Source organism: Saimiri boliviensis, chromosome 4, assembly GCF_048565385.1.
Source record: "Saimiri boliviensis isolate mSaiBol1 chromosome 4, mSaiBol1.pri, whole genome shotgun sequence".
Lineage (NCBI taxonomy): Eukaryota > Metazoa > Chordata > Mammalia > Primates > Cebidae > Saimiri > Saimiri boliviensis.
Window position 1 is genome coordinate 60,632,631 of NC_133452.1, and position 23,573 is coordinate 60,656,203.

The window sequence follows — 23,573 nt, forward strand, 5'->3', positions numbered from 1 at the left end:
TTCCAGGTTCAAGTGATTCTCCTGCCTCAGCCTCCCGAGTAGCTGGGAATACAGGTGCATGCCATCATGCCTGGCTAAGTTTTGTATTTTTAGTAGAGACAGGGTTTCACCACGTTGGCCAGAATGGTCTTGATCTCTTGACCTCGCGATCCACCTGTCTCGGCCTCCCAAAGTGCTGGGATTACAGGCGTGAGCCACTGCGCCTGGCCGACCTTCTGTTTCTTACTGAAGATACAAGAGTAATGACGTTAGCTACCAATCATCATAAATAATCTCCTGGCCAGACCCATCTTCAAAACTCTAAACAGCCTGTGAAAATTCTGACATGCAATTTGCAATTGCTTTACAGAGTGGTACAACTCTTTCCTTCATTCTAGGCCTGCTTTCTCTGCAGGGCAGTAAAAGTGCCTGCTGTGTGGAGAGCTACTCTGGGAAAAGCCATGGAATAGCCTGTCCAGGACAACAGGCACCAGGCCCTCATGGGGTGGAGGTGAGCTGTGGCTGCTGCCCTGGGAGGCCGGGCACCTGCACCTGGCTGTAGCGGCCTCTTGCACGTCATTCTTTTAAACAGTAACTGACATTAGGCAACACGAAAACTAATTTTACACATCTAACCTTTTCAAGTAAAATACTTACCTGAACTAGCAAGTGGCCCGAATTAGGCCAACATGTACCACATTTCTCGGCGTTCTCATTTATTTGCTTTACCAAATTTATCAGTATTTCCACGGCACCTTTGCTGATCATTTCATTAAGAAATCCTGGATTTCCGGAAATGAACTTTATAGACCCCATACAGTATAAAAAAGCTTCCATGTTCATTTGCAGGTCTTCACTTCTTAGTACCTCCAATAATGATTCTGTCAAAAAGATGAATTACTATAAATGTCCAACACCTGGAGAGAAATATACTAAAGCACTTGTGTGTGAACTTCAAACACAATTTGTAAAATATGTTTTATCAAAATCGACATTCAAGTGCTTATTAAGAATTACTCATATAGTATAAAGAGAAAAGCTTACTTTTAGCTAAGACAAATCTCGTAGTAATTTCAGCAAAAGGATGCGATTGTTAATAAATGAGAAATTATTCTTTTAGTTAATGTCATTCCTTGCCTCTTACTAATTATTTATTGGCCTTTTCTTGTCATAAAAATTTTGAGATATAGAATACTAATAAATTTAAGAGTTAAACTTCAACAAACCTTTAAGAATATACTTGTGGCTGTATTATTAGTGGGAAACTAATGACAGGGGCTTAAAACAAAGTCTCAATCACCATAGAAAAAGATAACTTGAATATAATACCTATCCTTTTCCAAAGATAACTTAAGAGCATCTATTCAAATAACATACCACTACTTGGTTTTATGAGTAATCCAAGCAAATCCAATAAGGTCAATAATAATGCATACTTCACATTTAATTATATTAATGTCAATTTAATCATTTGAGATTATTATTTTCAGGCTACAATTTTTATTTAGTTGATTCAACATTAAACATTTCTTTCAGTACTGGTTTTGTTTCTGTCTGCTGGGGACAATGAAAAGATAATTTATCCTGTGTTGCAAAAGGAGAACTCAAAGTATTTTCCATGTTGCTGCCTTTTCTTATATCAGCAATATTAATTCACAAAAATATTTCCATTTGGGTAACAGGTACCTTAATTATTTAGAAATACAACAAGAGTTAGGCATTAGCTAGATAAGATGTAATAAAACTTCCTTACCTACAAATTTGAAACATTTCAATGTCAGATTTCTATAACAGTTACAGATGTCTTTCAACTTTTAGTCATTCCTAGTATATCAGAAGACTAAAATTTTCAATTATGTCAAATACTATTAAATGCATTTTTCTAGATATTAAATCCAAGTCCAGGAATAAATTCTTAAACGGGGAACACTTTGTAAAGCCACATAATGTTACTACAGGTGTTGAAGGAAAAGAGCAAATGCTTTCAACTGAATCAGCGAAGCACAAAGTAAAAATTAGTATCACATAACTTCTGCATTTTTCTAGAAAACAAAATATTCCTGCTATCATAGATCATACATTTTCTCTCCAGACTTTTAATTTTCATGCAAGTACATTTGCTCAATAATAGCACTGAATGACACTCACCCAGAATGCTGTCATTTTGAATCAAAGAATCATTCTTCTCATTCCTGCTAATTTTAAATATAAGTTTGCAGGCATTAAGAAGATTCTTTCTATTCACTTTAAGCTGCAGAGAAAGAAACACATCTCTATTGCAGAAGGAAATAAAGACATGTTGTATCTTTTAAAAAATAAACCACGAACATCTATTTTTAAAGTACAGCAGAGTATTTTTAAACATGAAGAAAAGTTCTAAAGAAATCAACTGAAAAATTTAGACTACATATTTGTTAACTGTAATATCTAATTAACTCAATTATAGTAAAGACAATATGAATGATCTTTAGAGTAAAACATTATAATGACAGATCTTGGCGACTGTGAATAGTGCTGCAATAAACATAGGAGTGCAGATATCTCTTTGATACAATGATTTCCTTTCTTTTGGGTATATAGCTAGCAGTGGGGTTACTGGATCACAGGGTAGCTCTAATTTTAGTTTTTTGAGGAAACTCCAATCTGTTCTCCGTATTTATTTCTTCATAAAATCTCTCTTTCATTCTTTTTTCTTTTTTTCAGAGAAAGAGTCTTGCTCTTTCACCCAGGCTGGGGTGCAGTGATGCCGCCATCACAGCTCACTGCAGCCTTGACCTCTTGGGCTCAATCGATCCTCTTGCCTCAGCCCCCAGAGCAGCTAGGACTATAGACATGCGCCACTGTACCTGGCTAATTGTTTAAACATCTTTGTAGAGATGTTGCCCAGGCTGGTCTCGAACTAGCAGGCTCAAACAGCCCTCCCATCTCAGCCTCCCAGTGTTGAGATTACAAGTGTGAGCCAAGTCTCATATTTATATGTGCAATTATTAGCTACTTTTAAAGGAGCATATGAGGAAGAAAGGGGTGCAGTACACTGTTAATAAATTAATTAGAGTAACTGCATTAAAACAGAAAAGAAGAGGAAGAAGAATACCAAATTTTCACATTAATTTAGAAAGGAATACATAGCAGAGATGAAGGAAAGAAAAGAAAGGGGGAAGTTTTGGTCTTTTTAAATCATTTGTATAAAAGAAAATTTAGGCCGGGCATGGTGGTTCACGCCTGTAATCCCAGCACTTTGGGAGGCCGAGGTGGGCGGATCACCAGGTCAGGAGATCAAGACCATCCTGGCTAACGTGGTGAAACCCCGTCTCTAAAAAAAAAGAAAAGAAAAAAACAGAAAAAAAAAAAAGAAAATTTAAATGTAACAGTATATTTCTTTTTAAGGCCGATTTCTGGGATGCTTTGAGATAATCACAAGTAACATCCAAAGTTGAAAATTACCTTCTAGGCCAGGTGCGGCAGCTCATGCCTGTAATGCCAGCACTTTGGGAGGCCAAGGTGGGTGGATCACAAGGTCAGGAGTTTAAGACCAGTCTGACCAACATGGTGAACCCCGTGTCTACTGAAAATATAAAAATTAGTTGGGAGTGGTGGTGCGTACCTGTAGTCCCAGCTACTCAGGAGGCTGCGGCAGGAGAACCACTTGAACCCAGGAGGTGGAGGTTGCAGTGAGTCGAGATCATGCCACTGCACTCCAGTCTGGGTGACAGAGCAGGACTCCATCGCAAAAAAAAAAAAAAAAAAAAAGAAAAAGAAAATTACCTAAATTAAACACAGGGTGATAAGGAAATAAATATACATATATTTAAAAAAGCAAAGTATAGGATGACTGAATCAGATGATCTAAGTTAGCTGTGTATTTATCTAAACTAATAGAAAAATTAAAAACATCCTAAATATCCAGTATTAGGGAATAGTTCAATAAATCGTGGAGCATCAATACTATTCATATTAAGCAGTCACAAAAAAGCAGAACTGTGAACACGAAAAAGGGAAACATTTATAACCTACTGTTAGATGGAAATATTATGTGCCCTCATTGCAATGGTGTAAAAATCTATTTGTAGGAATGAGGTCATCTGAACAAAAAATTATTTCTGTGTGAAAAGGATGGCATATAGGTCATATAGGTGATTCATTTATTACTAAAAACTATCTTTAGAGTTTTTGTTTGTTGCTTTGGAAGTGGAGTTTTGCTCTTTGGAAGTGGAGTTTTGTGTCCCAGGTTAGAGTGCAATGGCACCATCTTGGCTCACTGCAACCTCCTCTTCCCTGGTTCAAGTGGTTCTCCTGCCTCAGCCTCCTGAGTAGCTGGGATTACAGGTGCACACCACCACGCCCAGCTAATGGTGTTGGTCAGGCTGGTCTCGAATTCCTGACTTCAAGTGATCCACCCGCCTCAGCCTCCCAAAGTGCTAGGAGTACAGGCATGAACCACACACCCGTCCTAGTTATTTAATAATGTTTATCAATGAGTTTTCAGTTAGTTTAAAAAAAAAGATAAAAGAATTTGTCAGCCATATTTGTTAAAGATTTGTTCTGTGTTTGACTCACAAATATTTACTGGGAACCTGACAGGTACCAGGCACTGTACTGCTCACTGCAGAAGACAACAAGACAGCCATGGTCAGCCCGCAGCTGGAGGGGCCTGGGGAGGGAAGCACTGCCTGTGGCGCAGCTTCTGCATGCCCTCCTGTGCTAGGCCACTTACAAAAGTTATCTTGGAGCAACCCTGCAAATTTGGTGTTGTCATTCCCCATTTGCACTTGAGGACTGCATGCCTCAGACAGGTCACAGAACCATCTCGGCATCAGCTGGACGTGTATCAGGAATGCAGAATCTCAGGCCCCACCCGACCCTACTGACTCAGAAGCTGCATTTTACAAGATCCCCAGGGGCTGCACATGCACACTGAAGTCTGGGGAACACTGTTGTGGAAGCTTCAGAAACTGGAGCACATAGCAGAATAGAGATTCCTTCTGTTCTCAGGAGGAAAACAGGAAATGGGAACCTTAAAAAATGTTTAATGATTAGGTATTTAAAATGATAGTGTTTAAAAACCCAGAAAATAAGCCGGGTGCAGTGGCTCAAGCCCGTAATCCCAGCACTTTGGGAGGCTGAGGCGGGTGGATCACAAGGTCAAGAGATTGAGACCATCCTGGTCAACATGGTGAAACCCCGTCTCTACTAAAAATACAAAAAATTAGCTGGGCATGGTGGCGCGTGCCTGTAATCCCAGCTACTCAGGAGGCTGAGGCAGGAGAATTGCCTGAACCCAGGAGGCGGAGGTTGCGGTGAGCCGAGATCGCACCATTGCACTCCAGCCTGGGTAACAAGAGCGAAACTCCGTCTCAAAAAAAAAAAAAAAAAAAAAAAAAAAACCACCCGGAAAATAGGTAGACTTAAGGAAACAGAAGGACATTTCCATATTGATGGAAATCTACATTATTCCTAATATTTGGGAATGTATTTGAATTGGTTGACTATATTCTACTAGATTGTGAGTCCTTGAGGTTAAAACCACAAGTTATTACTCTTTCTATATGTAGTATGTGTTCCACACTCCATAAAAAATGAAAAAAATGAATACAATTCACTTTCCTTTTTCCCACCAAATCTTACATTTTTAGTAAAAACTGGCAAAGAAAAAAAGAAAATACTTTTGTCAGAGTTTTCATTAAAACAAGAAGAAGAAGAAGAAGAAGAAGAAGAAGAAGAAGAAAGAAGAAGAAGAAGAAGAAGAAGAAGAAGAAGAAGAAGAAGAAGAAGAAGAAGAAGAAGAAGAAGAAGAAGAAGAAGAAAAAGAAAACAAAGAAAGAAAAGAAAAAAAAAAACAACCACAATTTCCAGGCCTGCTATAATGTCAATTTACACTCAGAGCAAATTTGTATGGCTTCTTCATTGTTAACTGTAAAATTATGACTTTAAGACATGAAAAGATAATAAAATCTTACATTTATGCAAGGGATATGGACTACATTATTTTAAAACTTCCCTGTTATTCTCCCTTCCCTTTACTCTGCTTTATTTTTCTCCCTTAGTTCTCATTATCTCCTTTGGCACCTGCTGTGCTTGCTGTGTGTCTGCCCTGCTACAGCGGCAGCTCCAGAGGCAGGAGCTGGTTTATTCACTTGTATTCTCAGTGTCAAAAAGAGTCTCTGGCCGGGTACAGTGGCTCATATCCATAATCCCAGTACTTTGGGAGGCCAAGGTGGGAGGACTGCTTGAGGCTAGGAGTCTGAGACCACCCTGGGTATCATAGAGAGACCCCATTGCTATAAAACATTGTTTAAAAATTAGCCAGGTACGGTGGTGCCTGCCTGTGGTCCTAAGCTACTCAGGAGGCTGAGGCAGAAGGATCACCTGAGCCCAGAAGTTTGAGACTGCAGTGAGCTGTGATCTCGCCACTGTACTCTAGCTCTGGGTGGCAGTAAGATTTTGTTTTTAACAAAGAAAGAAGAGTCCTTGGCACAAAGTAGGTTCTTGTGGTAGGGTAGTTTTCTTCTTATGCTAAAACAGTAGTTTATTCTATTTAAAGTAAATTTGGCAAATTAAAGAGAAGTTTAAAAATCACTCGTAATAGTACCACTATATATAATCACAGTTGGTATTGGTATTTCTTTTCTGTTTTTTACCCTGTACATAGGGTGCCAGATTTTTTTCCCTCCTAAATATAGTCACACTCATACTGTACATATATGTTTGTGCTCCTTTAAAAAATCTTAATATAGTAACATTTAAGCTTATATATTTTTGTATATTATTTTGTAAGAGTTTTTGACACAAAGATTAAAATTAAGATGACTGTCTGGAAACCCTTCATTTGCCAATAAATAGGCAGAGAGAAGTTTTGAAAAACTTCTTAGTCCCATATAGCTTGAGTTTTTGCTTTTTCTTCTTCAACAGTTCCTATGATGCGGTCTTCTAATATTTTACGTCGAACACCATCACCAAGGCTTAAGCTAAACAAGATCTTGTCTGCAATGTTACAGGAGAGCTGGGCAGCAGATGGGAAGTTGGCCTGCATGGATTTGACGGTCCCTTCTGAACTGCTGGTTCTGCAGTTAGTCAGAAGGCAAACCTACCCAGCTCTGCACTCTGGAGTTTAGCCTAGCATCTTGCTCCTGATTCAGCAAGGCTGTCAATGTCATCAACAGGGCTGTATCTAATCATATGTTTAGTTTAAAACATGTTCACTGCCTGGCAGATCATTAGCCTTTTGCTCTAAAATAGTTAACTTTGTGCCATATATATAATTAATTTGAATGACACCATTAATAACCAAAACAATATTTTCTCTGCAAAGCATTAAAATAATTTATGTTCCTTCCTTTCCTTCTTCTTCTTCTTCTTTTTTTTTTTTTTTTTTTTTTTTTTTCTTTTTCTTGCTCTCTCTCTCTTTCTTTGGCTTGGTATGGAACAAAATGTCTAGAATCCAGATTAAAACAGCAGAGGCAATCTTTGGGCAGCTGCTGCACCACCAGAGCCCTGGAGTGAAATCACTATTTCAAAGAAGTATTGCTTTCTTGAGCATATATCACAATTTTTTTAAAAAGCATTAATAGTTGACAGCTAAATAAGAATGTAGTCTCCCCCCAATATTACATAGATATATGCTCAGAAAATTCTGCTTTATGAAAGACTTTATTATCAGAATAAAAAAAGGTGGCATTCTTATTAACTAATAGTAAATATGCTGACACTCACTTCACTGTGTAAGATTCTAAATTTATAAATTATGAGGCATTCGCACAAAGCTTTTACTTGTGTGAAACCAAGAAAACAAAGCTTCATTCATTTGTTTCAGCGGCTCTCTTAGAACATTCTATAATAATTGTGGCTTATCTTTTGGTTCCAACTGTTTATGGCTGTGACAACAAAGGGCTCCCCTCAAACAATGCTATCATTTTGTTTGAGACAGAGTTTCTACAGACTTTTTGGGTGTCTGGCCTTTTCCTCTCATACCTTGTGAAAGCCTTCTATGACCACTGAGGTACCTTCCTGTGACCACACGCAGATGTTTTTCAGTTTCACGCCGGTTCCTAAAGCACCTGGTTTATTGTGACTGTGGTCTAAATTACTTGGTTATTCATTAAATCATAAGACAGAATCAAGCATCCAGGAGAAACCACAGCCTGAACCATCTGCTACTGATCTCTAGTCAAGTTATTTGAGTAAGCGCTTTGAATGTCTTTGCCTATTGTTATTTCTCTTTCTTTCTTTCTTGCCTTTGTTTCCTTCCTTCTTTTTTTTTTTTTAACCTGGTTGCAGTCCAAAAATGTTAAGTTTCTTTGAACATTTTCTGTGTACTCAGCCTTAGTTCCTTAGATGACACTTCCTAGTCAAATTCTGAGATGTCAGTTTACCTTAATTTTTTCCAAGCTTCTAAACAAATACACTGTATTTCTAATGTTCTTTGTAATATTTACAAATAAAGCATTAAACAAAGCTTTTATGTGCTATCATCTACTAGACCAGAGGAAAGAACAACTTACTGCTAGAATTATTTTCGCAAGTTTGAGGCTGAGCAAGTCTGAACCAACATCAACTAGTTTATATACGGTCTTCAGGAGAATACTTCTTTTCTTAAATTTATTTCCAAGCATGTTTCCTTCCTCTAAAGCGTGATGAAGCTGTGTGCAAGCAGCACAAACTGTTTCAATGTTTTCTTCTGTCAGAGCAAAGAGAGGAAAGCAACACTTACTAATTAAGGTTAAGTTTTCAAGTGTGTCAAACAGAGTGAGTAAAAACCCCATAATTAGTTCCAAGATTATCTTCAAAATCCTAAACTCTTGTTTTTTCTTTATCTTATCACTTCCATCTACCTGATTCTTTTCATCCCTTTGAACCATCTTCTACCATGTTGACTTATTGCTTATCAGTCATTAGCTTATCTAGAATACACAGTTTTTCAAAGAGCATATTGAAGAATACGGCTGCTACGTGCTTTGCTTGGCCTCCTTTACTCCAAACGCCCTCCACCTTCAGCCCACCTGAGCCCGGGCTCTGTTCAGCCTCACAGACGCATGCCACTTGCGTCTTGACCTTCGACTCTTTTTTGCATAGTTCTACTGGCCTACAGTGTTCTCCATAACCCTCATTCCTACATAACCCTCAATCCTCATTCCTTCAAGGGGCTGTTTATGTTGTAGCTGCTTCAGAAAAGAGGCACTATTCCTTGTCATCTAAGAAAAGAGGGCTCTAGAAGAACAAAAGCTTGAAATGTTACCAAATCTACCATTTATCTGGAGGTGGTTATTAGAAAGAAGAAAAATAAAAAGATTTTTGGGGTTGCTCATGTCTGTAATCCAGCACTTTGGGAGGCTGAGGTGGGGGGGTGGGTTGCTTGATGCCAAGATCAAGGCCAGCCTGGGCAATACAGTAAGATCCTATCTCCAAAATAAAATAAAATAATAATTTTTTTAAAAAAGAAGAATATTTAATTAGGAAACAAGGAGCTCTAGAACCTTTCATTTTATAATTATGATTGTGAGGAAAGTAATTTTTTTTTTTTTTTTTGAGATGGAGTCTCACTCTGTTACTCAGACTGGAGTACAGTGGCACATTCTTGGTTCACTGTAACCTCTGCCTCTTGGGCTCAAGCAATTCTCCTGCCTCAGCCTCCTGAGTAGCTGAGACTCCAGACACATGACACCATGGCTGACTAATTTTTTGGTAGAGATGGGGTTTCACTATGTTGCCCAGGCTGGTCTCTAACTCCTATCTCAAGGGATCCACCTGCCTTGGTCTCCCAAACTGCTGAGATTATAGGTGTGAGCCATCACACCCAGCCTAGAAAGTAATTTTTGAAAGTGGTAGCCACACTAGTAGGCAAACAAAGAAGAAAAATAGAGCACAAAATGGAACAGGAGGGGAAAGAAAATAATCTGAAATATTCTGTTGAATAATAACCCTGATAGGTTCCTTCATAAAATTTAAAAGTAGGAAACCAATCTTAAATAAATACCATAATGTGCTCTTAGAAGCCCACATAGAGGAAGTGTGTGCCTGCAGAAGGAAGTGACTCAGGCCATTTTTAGCTCTTTTCAACAATAACACCTAAGAAAAAATGTTAAACCTCAATAGCTAAGTAACCTTCAATGTCTTTCAGTTCTGCACTTAAATAAATGAATTGATGGGAAATGACTTAGACTAACTTTAAATAAAGGGAAAAGCCTAAACTCCTATTGTATGAAACACTTGTGTTTTGTTGTTTTATTCTTCTGTGACTGGCAGTTGCTTTTTAAACCCTAAGTCCAGGCTCTGGGCCACTCATTGACAGTGGGTGGTTCTCAAAGTATTTTTCTAATATTTCCTTCCACAAACTTTTCAGCCTGGTAGGTTCTACTCAAGAATACTTACTTTTAGCTTTAAAAAAGGTCAGAAAGAAAGGCTCAAGGGTCAAATGTTAAATTATTGATCAAATCAATCCTTTATACCAAAAAGTTTGTTATAAATGCTTATATAGCTTCAAAAGACCACTTGAATCTACGAGCTCTCAAGATTTGCAAGGGGCTAAATCTAAGGGGCTAAAAGTTTGATATGTAACAGAGAGCAATGTAATCTCAGAGTAACTTCTATCCCCAAGATACGTATTCATTACAAAGGAAATAATACAAACTTGACAGTGGGTAAAGCAGTGGGACACCACCAGCAACAGAACGAATCAGCACCGCGTACTCCTGCAGCAAGGCACTGAGAGGGACACAGCAGCCTCATGTGCAATGCTGGCCCAAGATGCTAAGCTGGATGTCATCACAGGAGCACAGCAGACAAACCCAATCTGCGGGACAGTCTATAACATATTCCTCAAACACGTCAAGATCATGAAAGAGACGTGACAAACGACGAGAACTTCTGATCCAAGCTTTTATTTTTTTCTATAAGGGAAATCATTGGGACAAATTGGCAAAATCTGAGTAAGATTTGTATAGTATTGTACGGTAATTTCAAGATGTATAAGAGAATGCTTTCGTTTCCAAAAATACATGCCAGCCAGACCCAGTGGCTCACACCTGTAATCTCGAAATTTTGGAAGGCTGAGGCAGGTGGATTACTTGAAGCCATGAGTTTGAGACTAGCCTGGCCAATGTAGCAAAATCCCATCTCTACTAAAAATACAAAAAAAATTAGCAGGGTGTGATGGTACATGCCTGTCATCTTAGTCACTTAGGATGTAGAGGCACAAGAATTGCTTGAACCTGGGAGGTGGAGGCTGCAGCAAGCTGAGATCATGCCACTGCACTCCATCCTGGGCAACAGAGCAAGACTCTGTCTCAAAAGGAAAAAAAATTAAGCGGGGCACGGTGGCTAACGCCTGTAATCCCAACACTTTAGGAGGCTGAGGCAGGCAGATTACAAGGTCAGGAGTTTGAAACCAGCCTGGCCAATATGGTGAAACCCTGTCTCTACTAAAAAAAAGAAAAAAGAAAAAAAAATTAGCCAGACATGGTGGCAGGTGCCTGTAGTCTCAGCTACTCGGGAGGCTGAGGCAGGAGAATCACTTGAACCTGGAAGGCAGAGGTTGCAGTGAGCCAAGATCGCACCACTGCACTCCAGCCTGGGTGACAGAGCAAGATTCTGTCTCCAAAAAAGAAAAAAGAAAAAAAAATTAAAATACGCATGTCAAAGTACTTAGGAATACGGGGCATTAGGTTGGCAACTTGTTCTCAAAAGTTCGAAAAAACAACTGTGTGTGGGTGGTAGACTGGGGGCAGAGAAAAAGAGAGTGAGGGGGAAACAGAGAATGAGAAAGTAAATGTGGCAAAGTGTTACTATTGGGGGGATCTGGGTGAAGAACATACAGCAGTTTTTGTGATATTCTTGCAACTTTTCTGTAAGTCTCAAACTATGTCAAAAGAAAAAGTTAAAAAAAGAAAAAGAAAAAAAGATCTCAAGGGGTCAAGTAATCCAGCCCTGCCACCATTTGCTGGGTTTTTGTTTTGTTTTGTTTGAGACAGAGTCTCTTTCTGTTGCCCAAGCTGTAGGGCAGTGGCAAAGTCATGGCTCACTGTAGCCTTGACCTCCCAGGGCTGTGGCCCTCCAGCCTCAGCCCACCAAGTAGCTGGGACTACAAGTGCACACCACATACCCAGCTAATTTTTGTCATTTTTTATATAGATGGTGTTTCTGCATGTTGCTTAGTATGGTCTCAAATTCCTAAGCTCAAGTGATCTGCTTGCCTTGACCTCCCAAAGTGCTGGGATTACAGGCATGAGCCACTACATCTGGCCCATTTGCTGTTCTGAAAGTTGTCTAGAGAGAGAGATGCCATACTTCCATGTCTAATAAGCCTTCTCCTTGAGAAGGGGGATTCATCTACATTTCAAATCTCGAGCTCCTCTTAAATTTTCTCTACTTGTGTACATGGTGAGCAGAGCCCTTAGCACCCTCTTAAAATCCTTCCGGCTGAGCTGGACATGGTGGTATGAGCCTGCAGTCCTAACTACTCAGGAGGCTGAAGTGGGAGAGTCACTTCAGTTGAAGAGTTCAAGGCCAGCCTGGACGACAGAGTGAGACCCCCTCTCTTAAAAAAAAAAAAAAAAATCCTTCTTTCTTGTAGGAAGACATCCTACAAGAAAGTCCTTAACAATACTGACTCAGTCTCCCCATTCAATGTTTCACATATACTTTCTTGTTTAACCCTTACCCAGACTCATTGTTCTTCTAATATTTATACGTATCTCCTAAAATAAAGGGCCCAAAGCTAACCTGGCACACTAATACAAGGGTGAACATAGTAACATTAGAGGGGAAAAAGTTATCACATTCATATCCTTAGGACTTTGGGCTGCAGAAGCCTGTGAAGATAACCCAGTTTCCACCTCATTGTGTGGCAGGCAAGGACACTACTGTGCACAGTCTAGGTGATCTAGGTGACGCCTCATGGCCGAATGCTTAGTGAGTAGCACCACTGGGACCAGAAACCCTGTCCAGGGCTCCCACATTAACCACAAACACAACCAAGCACCAATAGGGAGCAGAAGAGGGGTGAGATCATTTGAACCTTTCAGGTAGCAGGTCTTTTGCTGGATGTCCCTGTTTGGTTGCTGGGAGGATTCATTTACCCTGCTTCTCTTAGAGCATCTTCCTGTGGCTACCAAGCTGGTTTGCTCATCAACAATTCCTAGCAAAGGCCTACTGTGCACTGCGTTCCAGGCCCTTGGCCCTCCCTAGGGCTACAACCACTGCTCCAGAGGAGCCTGGTTCAACTTCAGGAAGAGAATCCCTGAGGAGCTGCAAAGAGGGAGAAAGTGGAGGGCCACCCCGTGACATGCTTTCCCTAGCCTTTCAAGTACCCATCAATCATGGGCCTTCACTTCTGGGGCAGCTCAGAGTTCAAGGGTGGGACACATCCCAGGCCATTTCCCATGCTGTGGGTGGCATTCCTGACAGATGTGCTCCCTGCAAGAGAGCAGGACATATACCAGTTGGACCAATGAAACCACAGGCACACTTGTCAAAGACTCAAGTGTATGAGACTCAGTTTCAAAGCCTGAAATCTGTTTCAATTTTTTGCCCTCTGAGTATGAACAGCCACCTGAGAGAGGTTAAACCAGCATTTCCTTGGGTAGAGGAGATGAAAATTAATTTTTATTACAAAGGAAATTTTAGAAGTTGGCTCTCTTGGTGCATTTAAAGTATACTCTTACTAAAAATTATGTGTGCATGTAATATTTAAAACACACAGAGTAACAAACAGATGACTTCATTTGTTTTTTGAACATGTTCACAGAAATGATAGTGAAAACTTACTAAAAATATGAGGGCAATGAGGAACATATAAATAACTACAGGTTTTTTTGTAAAAAAAAACAGAAATAGGATTTTCTTTTTACCCTTTTCTAATTCATGCAAAATCGGCACAATCCTCGTATTCCAAAAGGCTTCATCTACTTCTATTTCTGCATCCTTTTCCTGCAGGTCAGCTTTTGAGACTGCAAAAGAAATCCAAGCAGAAGAAAAAGCTGTGAAAAAGGAGTGGTAATGAAGCACAGTCCAAAGCCTTTACTATTCATCACTCAATAAACTAGAGAACTAAATTACCCTTTGCTCCCCAATCCGAACTATTTCTCATTAGAACTGCAGGTCTTCTAATCAAATTAACCCAAATTAAACTCAGACTGGATAATGTAAAGAAGTCAGAACTTTAAAATATGATCTACTCACTTCATAAAGTAGTAAGCTTTGTAAATGTTGGTGATTGTCAGTAAGGTAGACAGTTTTGAGTTCTTTTTTACTTAAATTTATCCCTCTGTAATGTAGAATAGATAACTAGAGATATGTAAAGAATAAGAATTTTTAAAATGCGTAATGAAAAATTTTCTAAAAGGGAAACCTAAAAGGTCTTTCTTTTCTACAGAAATAAAGTGTCCACACTAACATTTTATTTCTATAGAAAAGAAAGCCCTTTTAGGTCTCCCTTTTAGAATTTTTTTTTTCTAAAATGCTACTGGGGCCAGTAGCATTAATGCCAAGTGATTTTGTGTGGAGTTGCTGAAAAGCCTGGGGGCTTTTCTCAATGAGGCTGACAAATCTCAATTTAAATCCCAACTCTGTTATTGACATGGTGGGTGACTGGGGTTCAGTTTCTTATCCTTTCTGAGTCTGTTTTCTCATCAGCAAAACAGAGACTATTTGCCTTCAAGAGTATGAGAATTAAGACATGGTAAAGCTCTGAGCCCAGTGCCAAGCAATATACAATTTAATTTCATTTCCCTGATTAAATAAGCACACAAACAGGTAACCACCCCTGCAGTATCTCATGCCTGTGTGATGCTACCAAGCCATCAAGAGTAGATGCTGCCTGTGAATATGGGCTGTAGGCAACAGCAGCCATTGGCTGTGTACTCTACATGCAGGAGGCCTGAATTTCATTTTTGCAGTAATTCTATGAGGAGCTTCCCACACTGTCCCCATTTTGCAGGTGAAGAAAGTGAAGCCCAAATGTATTAAGTTATCTGCCCAAGGTCACATAGCTCCCCAGCCTCTGCACTTGATCTCAAAGCTATGCTGACTTGGAGCAAACTAGCAGACTAAAGAGTAACATTGAGGGAGAATAAATGTAACTCATATTAGAAACTGCAAATTATTATTTTATCTCACACAGGCAATATCTCAAGATCTAAAAGACTGACTGTAGTTGGAGGTGGCATTACTGTGCTGAGGCACGCCTGAACAGTGCTGGAGAGTGCTGGAGATGTATTCCTCAGTCTCCCTTCTCTGAAGACCACTCCTTCAGTCCTTTTCCTGGTGCTTGGTCTATATCAGGTCAGGGAGGCCACGCCCTCTCCGGGCAGAGTAGACCTGGTACCAATTAAGGGTCCACACAGAAGGTGTCTGGACCCTTAAAATGTCACACAAAGAATTAGATATCAGGAACAATCAGAAGGTGAGAGGTTGGGGGAAAGAGAAAGACAGACAGAGAGAGAGAGAGAGAGAGAGAGAGAGAGAGAGAGAGAGACAGAGACAGAGACACCAAGAGAGGAGCAAAAGGGTATATGGCCTGTATATTTTCAGGTTACTTTAAACAAAGGACAAGGTGACCAGGCGGCCTGTTAACAGCACAGGTTTGGAGTCACCATCTGGGTTTGAATCCTAGCTCTGCCACGTACTAGCTGGTTGACTATGGGCAAATTGCTTCACCTCTCTTCTGTAAAATGGGGTAACGATGGTTATCTTTAAATAATGGGATTAGGGGTTAACAATTTCTTTTATGTGCTCTTCTGTATTTTCCAATGCCTCTAATGCATTCTTATGATTCTTGAAGAGAAAAATATATGCAACACATCATAAATGTGTATACCTTAGTTAATATTCATATTAATAATTTTAACACAGCTAAAATAAAATTATCTGCATCAAGAAATCCAATAAAGTCCCTTCATGATTATCTGTATAAATAGCAGAAAAATCCGAGCCGGGCGCGGTGGCTCAAGCCTGTAATCCCAGCACTTTGGGAGGCTGAGGCAGGTGGATCACGAGGTCAAGAGATCGAGACCATCCTGGTCAACTTGGTGAAACCCCGTCTCTACTAAAGATACAAAAAATTAGCTGGGCATGGTGGCACGTGCCTGTAATCCCAGCTACTCAGGAGGCTGAGGCAGGAGAATTGCCTGAACCCAGGAGGCGGAGGTTGCGGTGAGCCGAGATCGCGCCATTGCACTCCAGCCTGGGTAACGAGTGAAACTCTGTCTCAAAAAAAAAAAAATAGCAGAAAAATCCAAAGATAACACATAATAGTATATATCAAAAAATTCATTTGAATTCTGAAACGAATCCTCAAACCATCAAATGGTGCTGATGTCACCCAGGGGAAGTAGGAATGCTGTACAATCTACTTATCCCATCCAACACACAGGCCTTCCCCTGTTATACTACATGCTAGAAATGGCCACTCCCAGTTGCAGCAAGTCCAGGGTTGCCTTTTATCAACCCTTCCTACTGCCAAGAGCAGCTGACCCACACAGGGCATCCAACATCACCTAAGCAGCAAAAGTAAATAGAAAGGGGTTGTCAACAAAGCTATTATTAAACATTTGCAGTGCAGTAAATAGCCTTAATAGCAAGGTCTCAGATAATCTAATCTAACCCAATGCAAGACTTCACCATAATATATTACACTGAATTGTCATTAGAAAAAATTAGTCCACATCAGTACAGATTCACAATCTGTACTGCATGTGGTTTGGGATTCAGAAACATACAAATTTTAGAAAGTCAATATGGTATACACGTTGCATATGGCATACCACCCCAGTAGGGTCTTCTGGGGCAGTACCCTGTAGCAAAATATGAATATTCACACTAACGAAACAAAGCCTCTAACTGGCTTCTCATCAGGCTCAGTTTGTAGACTAGTATCTCAATCTTTTGGATCATTGTTTTTATGAATCTGCCTTAACTTTGATAATTTATGGATATGGATTCTAAAGTTAACACGAATATTCAAGTAATATAAAAAACACAGTTGCTCAATATTTGCAGACAACTAACCTATTCAAAGTCCAAAATATATTTTTTTAAAAATCAACTTATGAAGGCAAATGAAAGCCAGAAAATAAGCCAGGCAAGTTACTTAATCAACACATATTTGTGATGCACTTAAATTTACTAGAAACACAAACTTTGATCCAGTAAGTTCAAGTCTGCATTTTTTACCTTCTATGCAATATGCTGCTTGATAGAGAAGTTCTGTGAGAAACCATGACTATCAACCTGTTTTTTTAAAGACAAATAAAATGGATACCTTATCCAGAAAGAGCTGAATTATAGGGATCAATCGCACATCGCAGAACAATTTATTTAACCCTCAAGGGCCCTTCTGAATGTTTCTGAGATTTGCTTCTTCTCAGAACAGAAGTTACTCAGACACTGTGGTATGAGAGTTTCCTTCCAGCTCTCTCCCAGGAATCTCAAAGCGCACAGCTGTGTCTGGCTAGAGCATCCTACCTCTTCACTCGCCCAGGGCCTCCCCCTGCCTCCATTTTACACACCATTCCTGAGTTACTCCAGAAAATGAAGCACGGAATCACATGATTGCTTTTTAAGAGACACACAGATACATAAATTATTATTTGTCTCAATTTTGGGCAACAATGTAATACTTCAGAAAGCACTTTCATCTAGGTTCATGGTTTGCTAAATATAAAAATTATGATTCAACAGGAAATTGGGTAAGTCAAGCAAAAATTTCAGCATGTTTTTGAAGATTTTGCTGTCTCAGTGGTTATAGTTGTTAACCACAGCTTTGAGTTCTGGACACAAAAACCTGACACAATGTTTGGATTGGCTGATGTTTTTAGCATGTAAATGTAAAAATCCTTAGCAACCATGCTGACTTGGAAATTGGTATATCTAAGATTTTCCTGAGTAAAGAAATTCCCAATGGCGCAAAAGTCATTTTATTGATAAAACATTAAGTTTTGAAGATAATAATTTTTAAAACCTGTTATTTAGTATGGTAAAATCCCATGTGTACAAAAATATATGAAGACTACAACATTCACCACCAGTGTACCCCATACTAGTTTGGTCAGATATTAATATTTTGCCATATTTTTATCCTTTCCCTTATTTTCATCTGAAATAAAACATTACAGATGTGTGCCTCCCTGCACCCACTCCCCTCCTCCCTCTCCCTCCAGGGGTTACCACCATTCTAAATCCACTGGTTACTATGATTACACTTGACTTCACGTGCTTACCATATGGCTGTGTATCCATAAACAATATATATTTCATCTAATATTATGTTTGTACAGAATTTACTCAATATTACAATATTATACTTTTCTAACAACTACATTCTATTGCATGAATACATTTTGTATCATTTCTGGACTGTGGTTTATATTGTTACATATTTTCTCAATTAAACAGTATAAAGGCCCAAAGGACACTCTCAATAAAATTAACATAGCTTCATTTAAGTAAGCAATTACCTTTTTTCTTTTTTTTTTTTTGTTTTTTTTTTTGTTTTTTTTGTTTTTTTTGTTTTTGAGACGGAGTTTCGCTCTTGTTACCCAGGCTGGAGTGCAATGGCGCGATCTCGGCTCACCGCAACCTCCGCCTCCTGGGTTCAGGCAATTCTCCTGCCTCAGCCTTCCGAGTAGCTGGGATTACAGGCATGCGCCACCATGCCCAGCTAGTTTTTGTATTTTTAGTAGAGACGGGGTTTCACCATGTTGACCAGGATGGTCTCGATCTCATGACCTCGTGATCCACCCGCCTCGGCCTCCCAAAGTGCTGGGATTATAGGCGTGAGCCACCGCGCCTGGCCTGTTTTTGTTTTTTGAGATGAGTCTTGCTCTGTCACCCAGGCTGGAGTGCAGTGGTGCAATCTAGGCTCACTGCAAACTCTGCCTCGTGGGTTCAAGTGATTCTCCCACCTCAGCCTCCAAAGTAGTTGCGATTGCAGGCAACCCACTCCCTCTCACCATGCTCCGTTAATTTGTGTGTGTGTGTGTGCGTGTGTGTGTGTGTGTGTGTGCACGCGTGTGTGTTTTGGCAGAGATGGGGTTCACAATGTTGGCCAGGCTGGTCTTGAACTACTGACATCAAGTGATTCGCCTGCCTCAGCCTCCCAAAGTGCTGGGATTACAGGCGTGAGCCACCGTGCCCAGCTAAGCAATGCCTTGAACTCAAGTTTTGAATGCAAGAACTATGTTAATGTCAAGTTTTGCAACTTTCCAAATGCTTTTACAAAATAATTTCTATAAAACCATTAAGACTGTCATCTACAGACGTTTGAGGCATTAGAGTTGAGTAGTGATGAGATGGTAAGATTGTATGACTATAATAAAAATGTATAAAAATAAATGTTGATCTGTGATTAAATTGGACAAACTTCCTGAAGTTTTCAAACAGTGGGCCAACATAGACATCATCAATCCAAATGTTTTTCCTTCAAGTGGAGATGCTGTGGATGAAGGAGTGTGGGGACCCCTCACCTGCTTTGGTTTGCAGCCTGCTCAGGTCTGAGCTGCTGGGGCATGATGAGGCCCTTGCATGTCTTTTCCCCTGGTCCCTAGGAGGAATACATAAAGCACTCAGCACAAACATCAAAACACTTCTAATTTTGTAAATGACAAAAGTCTGCTATATACAGTTTCTGATTTATTATTTTGAGATAGGTGTTACTGTGTTACCCAGGCTAGAGTACAGTGGTTCTGCGGTCATAGCTCCCGGCAGCCTCAAACTCCTTGGTGCAAGTGATCCTCCCACCCAAGGCTCCCAAGTAGCTGGAACTACAGGCACTGCCACCACGACTGGATACTTTTAAAAAATATTTTGTAGAGATGAGGTCTCACTACGTTGTCAAGGCTGGTGATTCCTGGTCTTAAGTGATCCTCCTGCCTCAGCCTCTCAAATTGCTAATATTACAAGAGTGAGCCACTGTGCCCAGCCAATATACAGTTGCTGAAGAAACCATCGAGTATTGTTTATAAGGTGGGGTTTGGTGCTCTATATGCTGGGTTTTTTGAAATGAAGTCTTGCTCTGTCGCTCAGGCTGGAATACAGTGGCACGATCTTGGCTTGCTGCAACCTGCCTCAGCCTCCCCAGCAGCTAAGATTACAGGCACATGCCACCATGCCTGGATAATTTTTTTATTTTTAGTAGCGATGCAGTTTCACCATGCTGGCCAGGCTGTTCTCAAAACTTCTGACCTCAGGTGATCCGCCCGCCTCATCCTTCCAAAGTGTTGGGATTACAGGCATGAGCCACCGCACCTGGCCTCTATATGGTGCTTTAATTTACCTTTGGTTTTCAAGTAAGATTTATCTTTTTAAAACAAGTCATATTTGCCTAACAACGTGAAATACAGTTACTAGAAAGAACAAAAAACTCCAGTTTACTTTGCAAATCAAAACTAAATTGGTTAAGAATATATACCACAAGGGGTCACTGTTAGAATAAGAACGATCTCTGGGATGCTTGGATTATAAAAGCCTAGCCTTTGGGAGCTGGGAAAGAAATCTGTCTCTTTTTCTCTCTTCCTCACTCCTCACAACCCTGCAGATCAGGAAACTGTGTCCTGGCTGGCCAGATGTGCCCAAGGTCACATAGTAAAGACAGATTTGGACTCATAATATACAAATTCACTTCTCTTTCCACTACATAAAAATGTGCCCTAATTCCACATTCCACTTTTAAAATTAAATTAATAGTCTCTGTGTGTGTATGTATATATACATACACACATATACTTTTAGAAATATCTTAAACGTTTAAAAAAAACTGAAAATAAATGTGGGCAGTCCCCAGATGACAATATTTTGTATTTCAAATAAAAGAGCAGTGGCTGGACAATAGCAGGATTATATGCTCAGATTTTTAAAAAGTTTTATTTAATGTAGAGAACGTCTCTGAAGGATATGGCTTCTCTTTAGCCAGAGCTGATACTTAGAAGTACTTACTTTTAAATCTGTACAAAATTCCAAGGTAAAAACAAAACAAAACAAAACAAAAAAAAACAAGATAAGAAGAGTGTCAGTTTTATATGGAAATTTCTTTTTGGCCATCGAATATAATAGTTGTTCCAAAAAACTCACAAAGAAGGCCTACACGTGATGGTCCCCGTGGACATCTGCATGTGCCACGGCTTCTGCTTCCTGTGTGGCAAGCCCCCCAGCGACCATGCTGTGTTGCAGCTTAGCCCTTGGCCTTTCCTGCTGCCCTGAAGATCAGCTTTTCTAAATACCATTTTTTTCCTCATAAACATTTCCCTCAATCCTTTTTTTAAAAACACTTAACACTTAACTTTTATCATAAAATAGGAAAAAGATGAAGCTAATTTTCCAAAAATTGTCTAATTAATATTCAGAAACAACTGCTTTATTTATGCATAATAAAAATATAGCTCTGATAGCAAATGTTCTTAGCTGATTGAAAATGACTATGGGGACAGGGACCTCTCAAAGGAGGCAGAAATAAAAAAATCAACCCTGCAAAAAGGTAAAATACCAGAAGTCTGTCAGGCTGTAGAGCCAAGGAAGTTCTCATATTTATCACTCCTAGAAATAATGAGAAGGTTTGAGAATAGGGACAAGGCCTTCATTTCAATATATACACCTGCCCTACACAACAATTAAAATCAAGCAAGATACTTTTCAACTAATGGGCTTCTAAAGTCACTGGTCCACTCTCCCTGAGGTCATGGCCAGTGATGAGGTTGCCTACATAAATACCACACGCATGTATCCCCACCTCTAGGGGAAAAAAGGAAATATCCTTCTTTTTTCTTTTTTTTTTTTTTTTTTTTTTTTTTTTTTTTTTTGAGATGGAGTTTCGCTCTTGTTACCCAGGCTGGAGTGCAATGGCGCGATCTCGGCTCACCGCAACCTCCGCCTCCTGGGTTCAGGCAATTCTCCTGCCTCAGCCTCCTGAATAGCTGGGATTACAGGCACACGCCACCATGGCAGCTAATTTTTTGTAGTTTTAGTAGAGACGGGGTTTCACCAAGTTGACCAGGATGGTCTCGATCTCTTGACCTTGTGATCCACCCGCCTCGGCCTCCCAAAGTGCTGGGATTACAGGCTTGAGCCACCGCACCCGGCCCCGGAAATATCCTTCTTATATGCAAAAGCTCAGCAGTGCTGGGCCTCCCAGTTCTCAAGAAGAGCATAGGACTAACTAACTCAAGAAGAATTAAAGGCTTAAATGTAAGACCTAAAACCATAAAAATCCTCAAAGAAAACCCAGGCAATACCATTCAGGACATAGGCATGAGCAAAGAGTTCATGACTAAAACACCAAAAGCAATGGCAACAAAAGCCAAAATTGACAAATGGGATCTAATTAAACTAAAGAGCTTCTGCAACACAAAAGAAACCACCATCAGAGTGAACAGGCAACCTACAGAATGGGAGAAAATTTTTGCAATTTATCCGTCTGACAAAGGGCTAATATCCAGAATCTACAAAGAACTTAAACAAATTTACAGGAAACAAAACAAAACAAACAACCCCATTAAAAAGTGGGCAAATGATATAAATAGGCACTTCTCAAAAGAAGACATTTACACAGCCAACAAACATTATGAAAAAAAGCTCATCATCACTGGTCATTAGAGAAATGCAAATCAAAACCACAATGAGATACCATCTCATGCCAATTAAAATGGCGATCATTAAAAAGTCAGAAAACAACAGATGCTGGAGAGGATGTGAAGAAATAGAAATGCTTTTACACTATTGGCTGGAGTGTAAATTAGTTCAACCATTGTGGAATAGTGTGGCAATTCCTCAAGGATCTGGAACTGGAAATAGCATTTGACCCAGCAATCCCATTACTGGGTATATATCCAAATGATCATAAATCATTCTACTATAAAGACACATGCACACATATGTTTATTGCAGCACTGTTCACAATAGCAAAGACTTGGAACCAACCCATCAATGACAGACTGGATAAAGAAAATGTGACACATACACACCATGGAATACTATGCAGCCATAAAAACGATGAGTTCATGTCCTTTGCAGGGACATGGATGAAGCTGGAAACCATCATTCTCAGCAAACTAACACAAGAACAGAAACCAAACACCACATGTTTTCACTCATAAGTGGGAGTTGAACAATGAGAACACATGGACACCGGGAGGGGAACATCACACACTGGGACCTGTTAGAGGGGTGGGGGGTTAGGGGAAGGATAGCATTAGGAGAAGTATCTAATGTATTTGACATGTTGATGGGTGCAGCAAACTACCATGGCATATGGATACCTATGTAACAAACCTGCATGTTCTGCACATGTATTCCAGAACTTAAAGTATAATAAAATAATAATAATAATGTCAGAAAAAAAAAGGCACAGGACTGGGATTAACTGCTATTCTATGTGATCCTCATGGTGTGGTGGGGTGAGTATGTGGGCTCTGAACTCAAGCTGCCTGAGTTTGGGTCCTGGGTCTAACTTATGTCAGCACTGTGACCTTGGGCAAATTACTTGGCTTTGGTTTCCTCATCATTTAAAAAAAAAAAAAAATTTTTTTTTTTTTTTTAAATAGTGATGAGGGGCTCACTATGTCGAACAGGCTGGTCTAAAACTCCTGGCCTCAAGGAATCCTCCCATCCCAGCC

The 23,573-nt window shown here is 39.8% G+C and overlaps 1 protein-coding gene across 7 annotated transcripts in view; it reads right to left on the bottom strand.

The window, feature by feature from the left end:
- ARMC2 (armadillo repeat containing 2) overlaps window positions 1–23,573 on the bottom strand; it is a 161,726-nt gene that overhangs the window by 99,627 nt on the left and 38,526 nt on the right. For all 7 annotated transcript variants that reach the window (XM_074397618.1, XM_003935942.4, XM_074397616.1 and 4 more), the window contains 5 exons: window positions 19,434–19,510; window positions 13,821–13,919; window positions 8,478–8,653; window positions 2,128–2,230; window positions 637–860 (listed from right to left, as the gene is read on the bottom strand). In XM_074397618.1, the coding sequence (XP_074253719.1) occupies window positions 637–860; window positions 2,128–2,230; window positions 8,478–8,653; window positions 13,821–13,919; window positions 19,434–19,510 (679 nt within the window). The remainder of the gene's footprint in view (window positions 1–636; window positions 861–2,127; window positions 2,231–8,477; window positions 8,654–13,820; window positions 13,920–19,433; window positions 19,511–23,573) is intronic.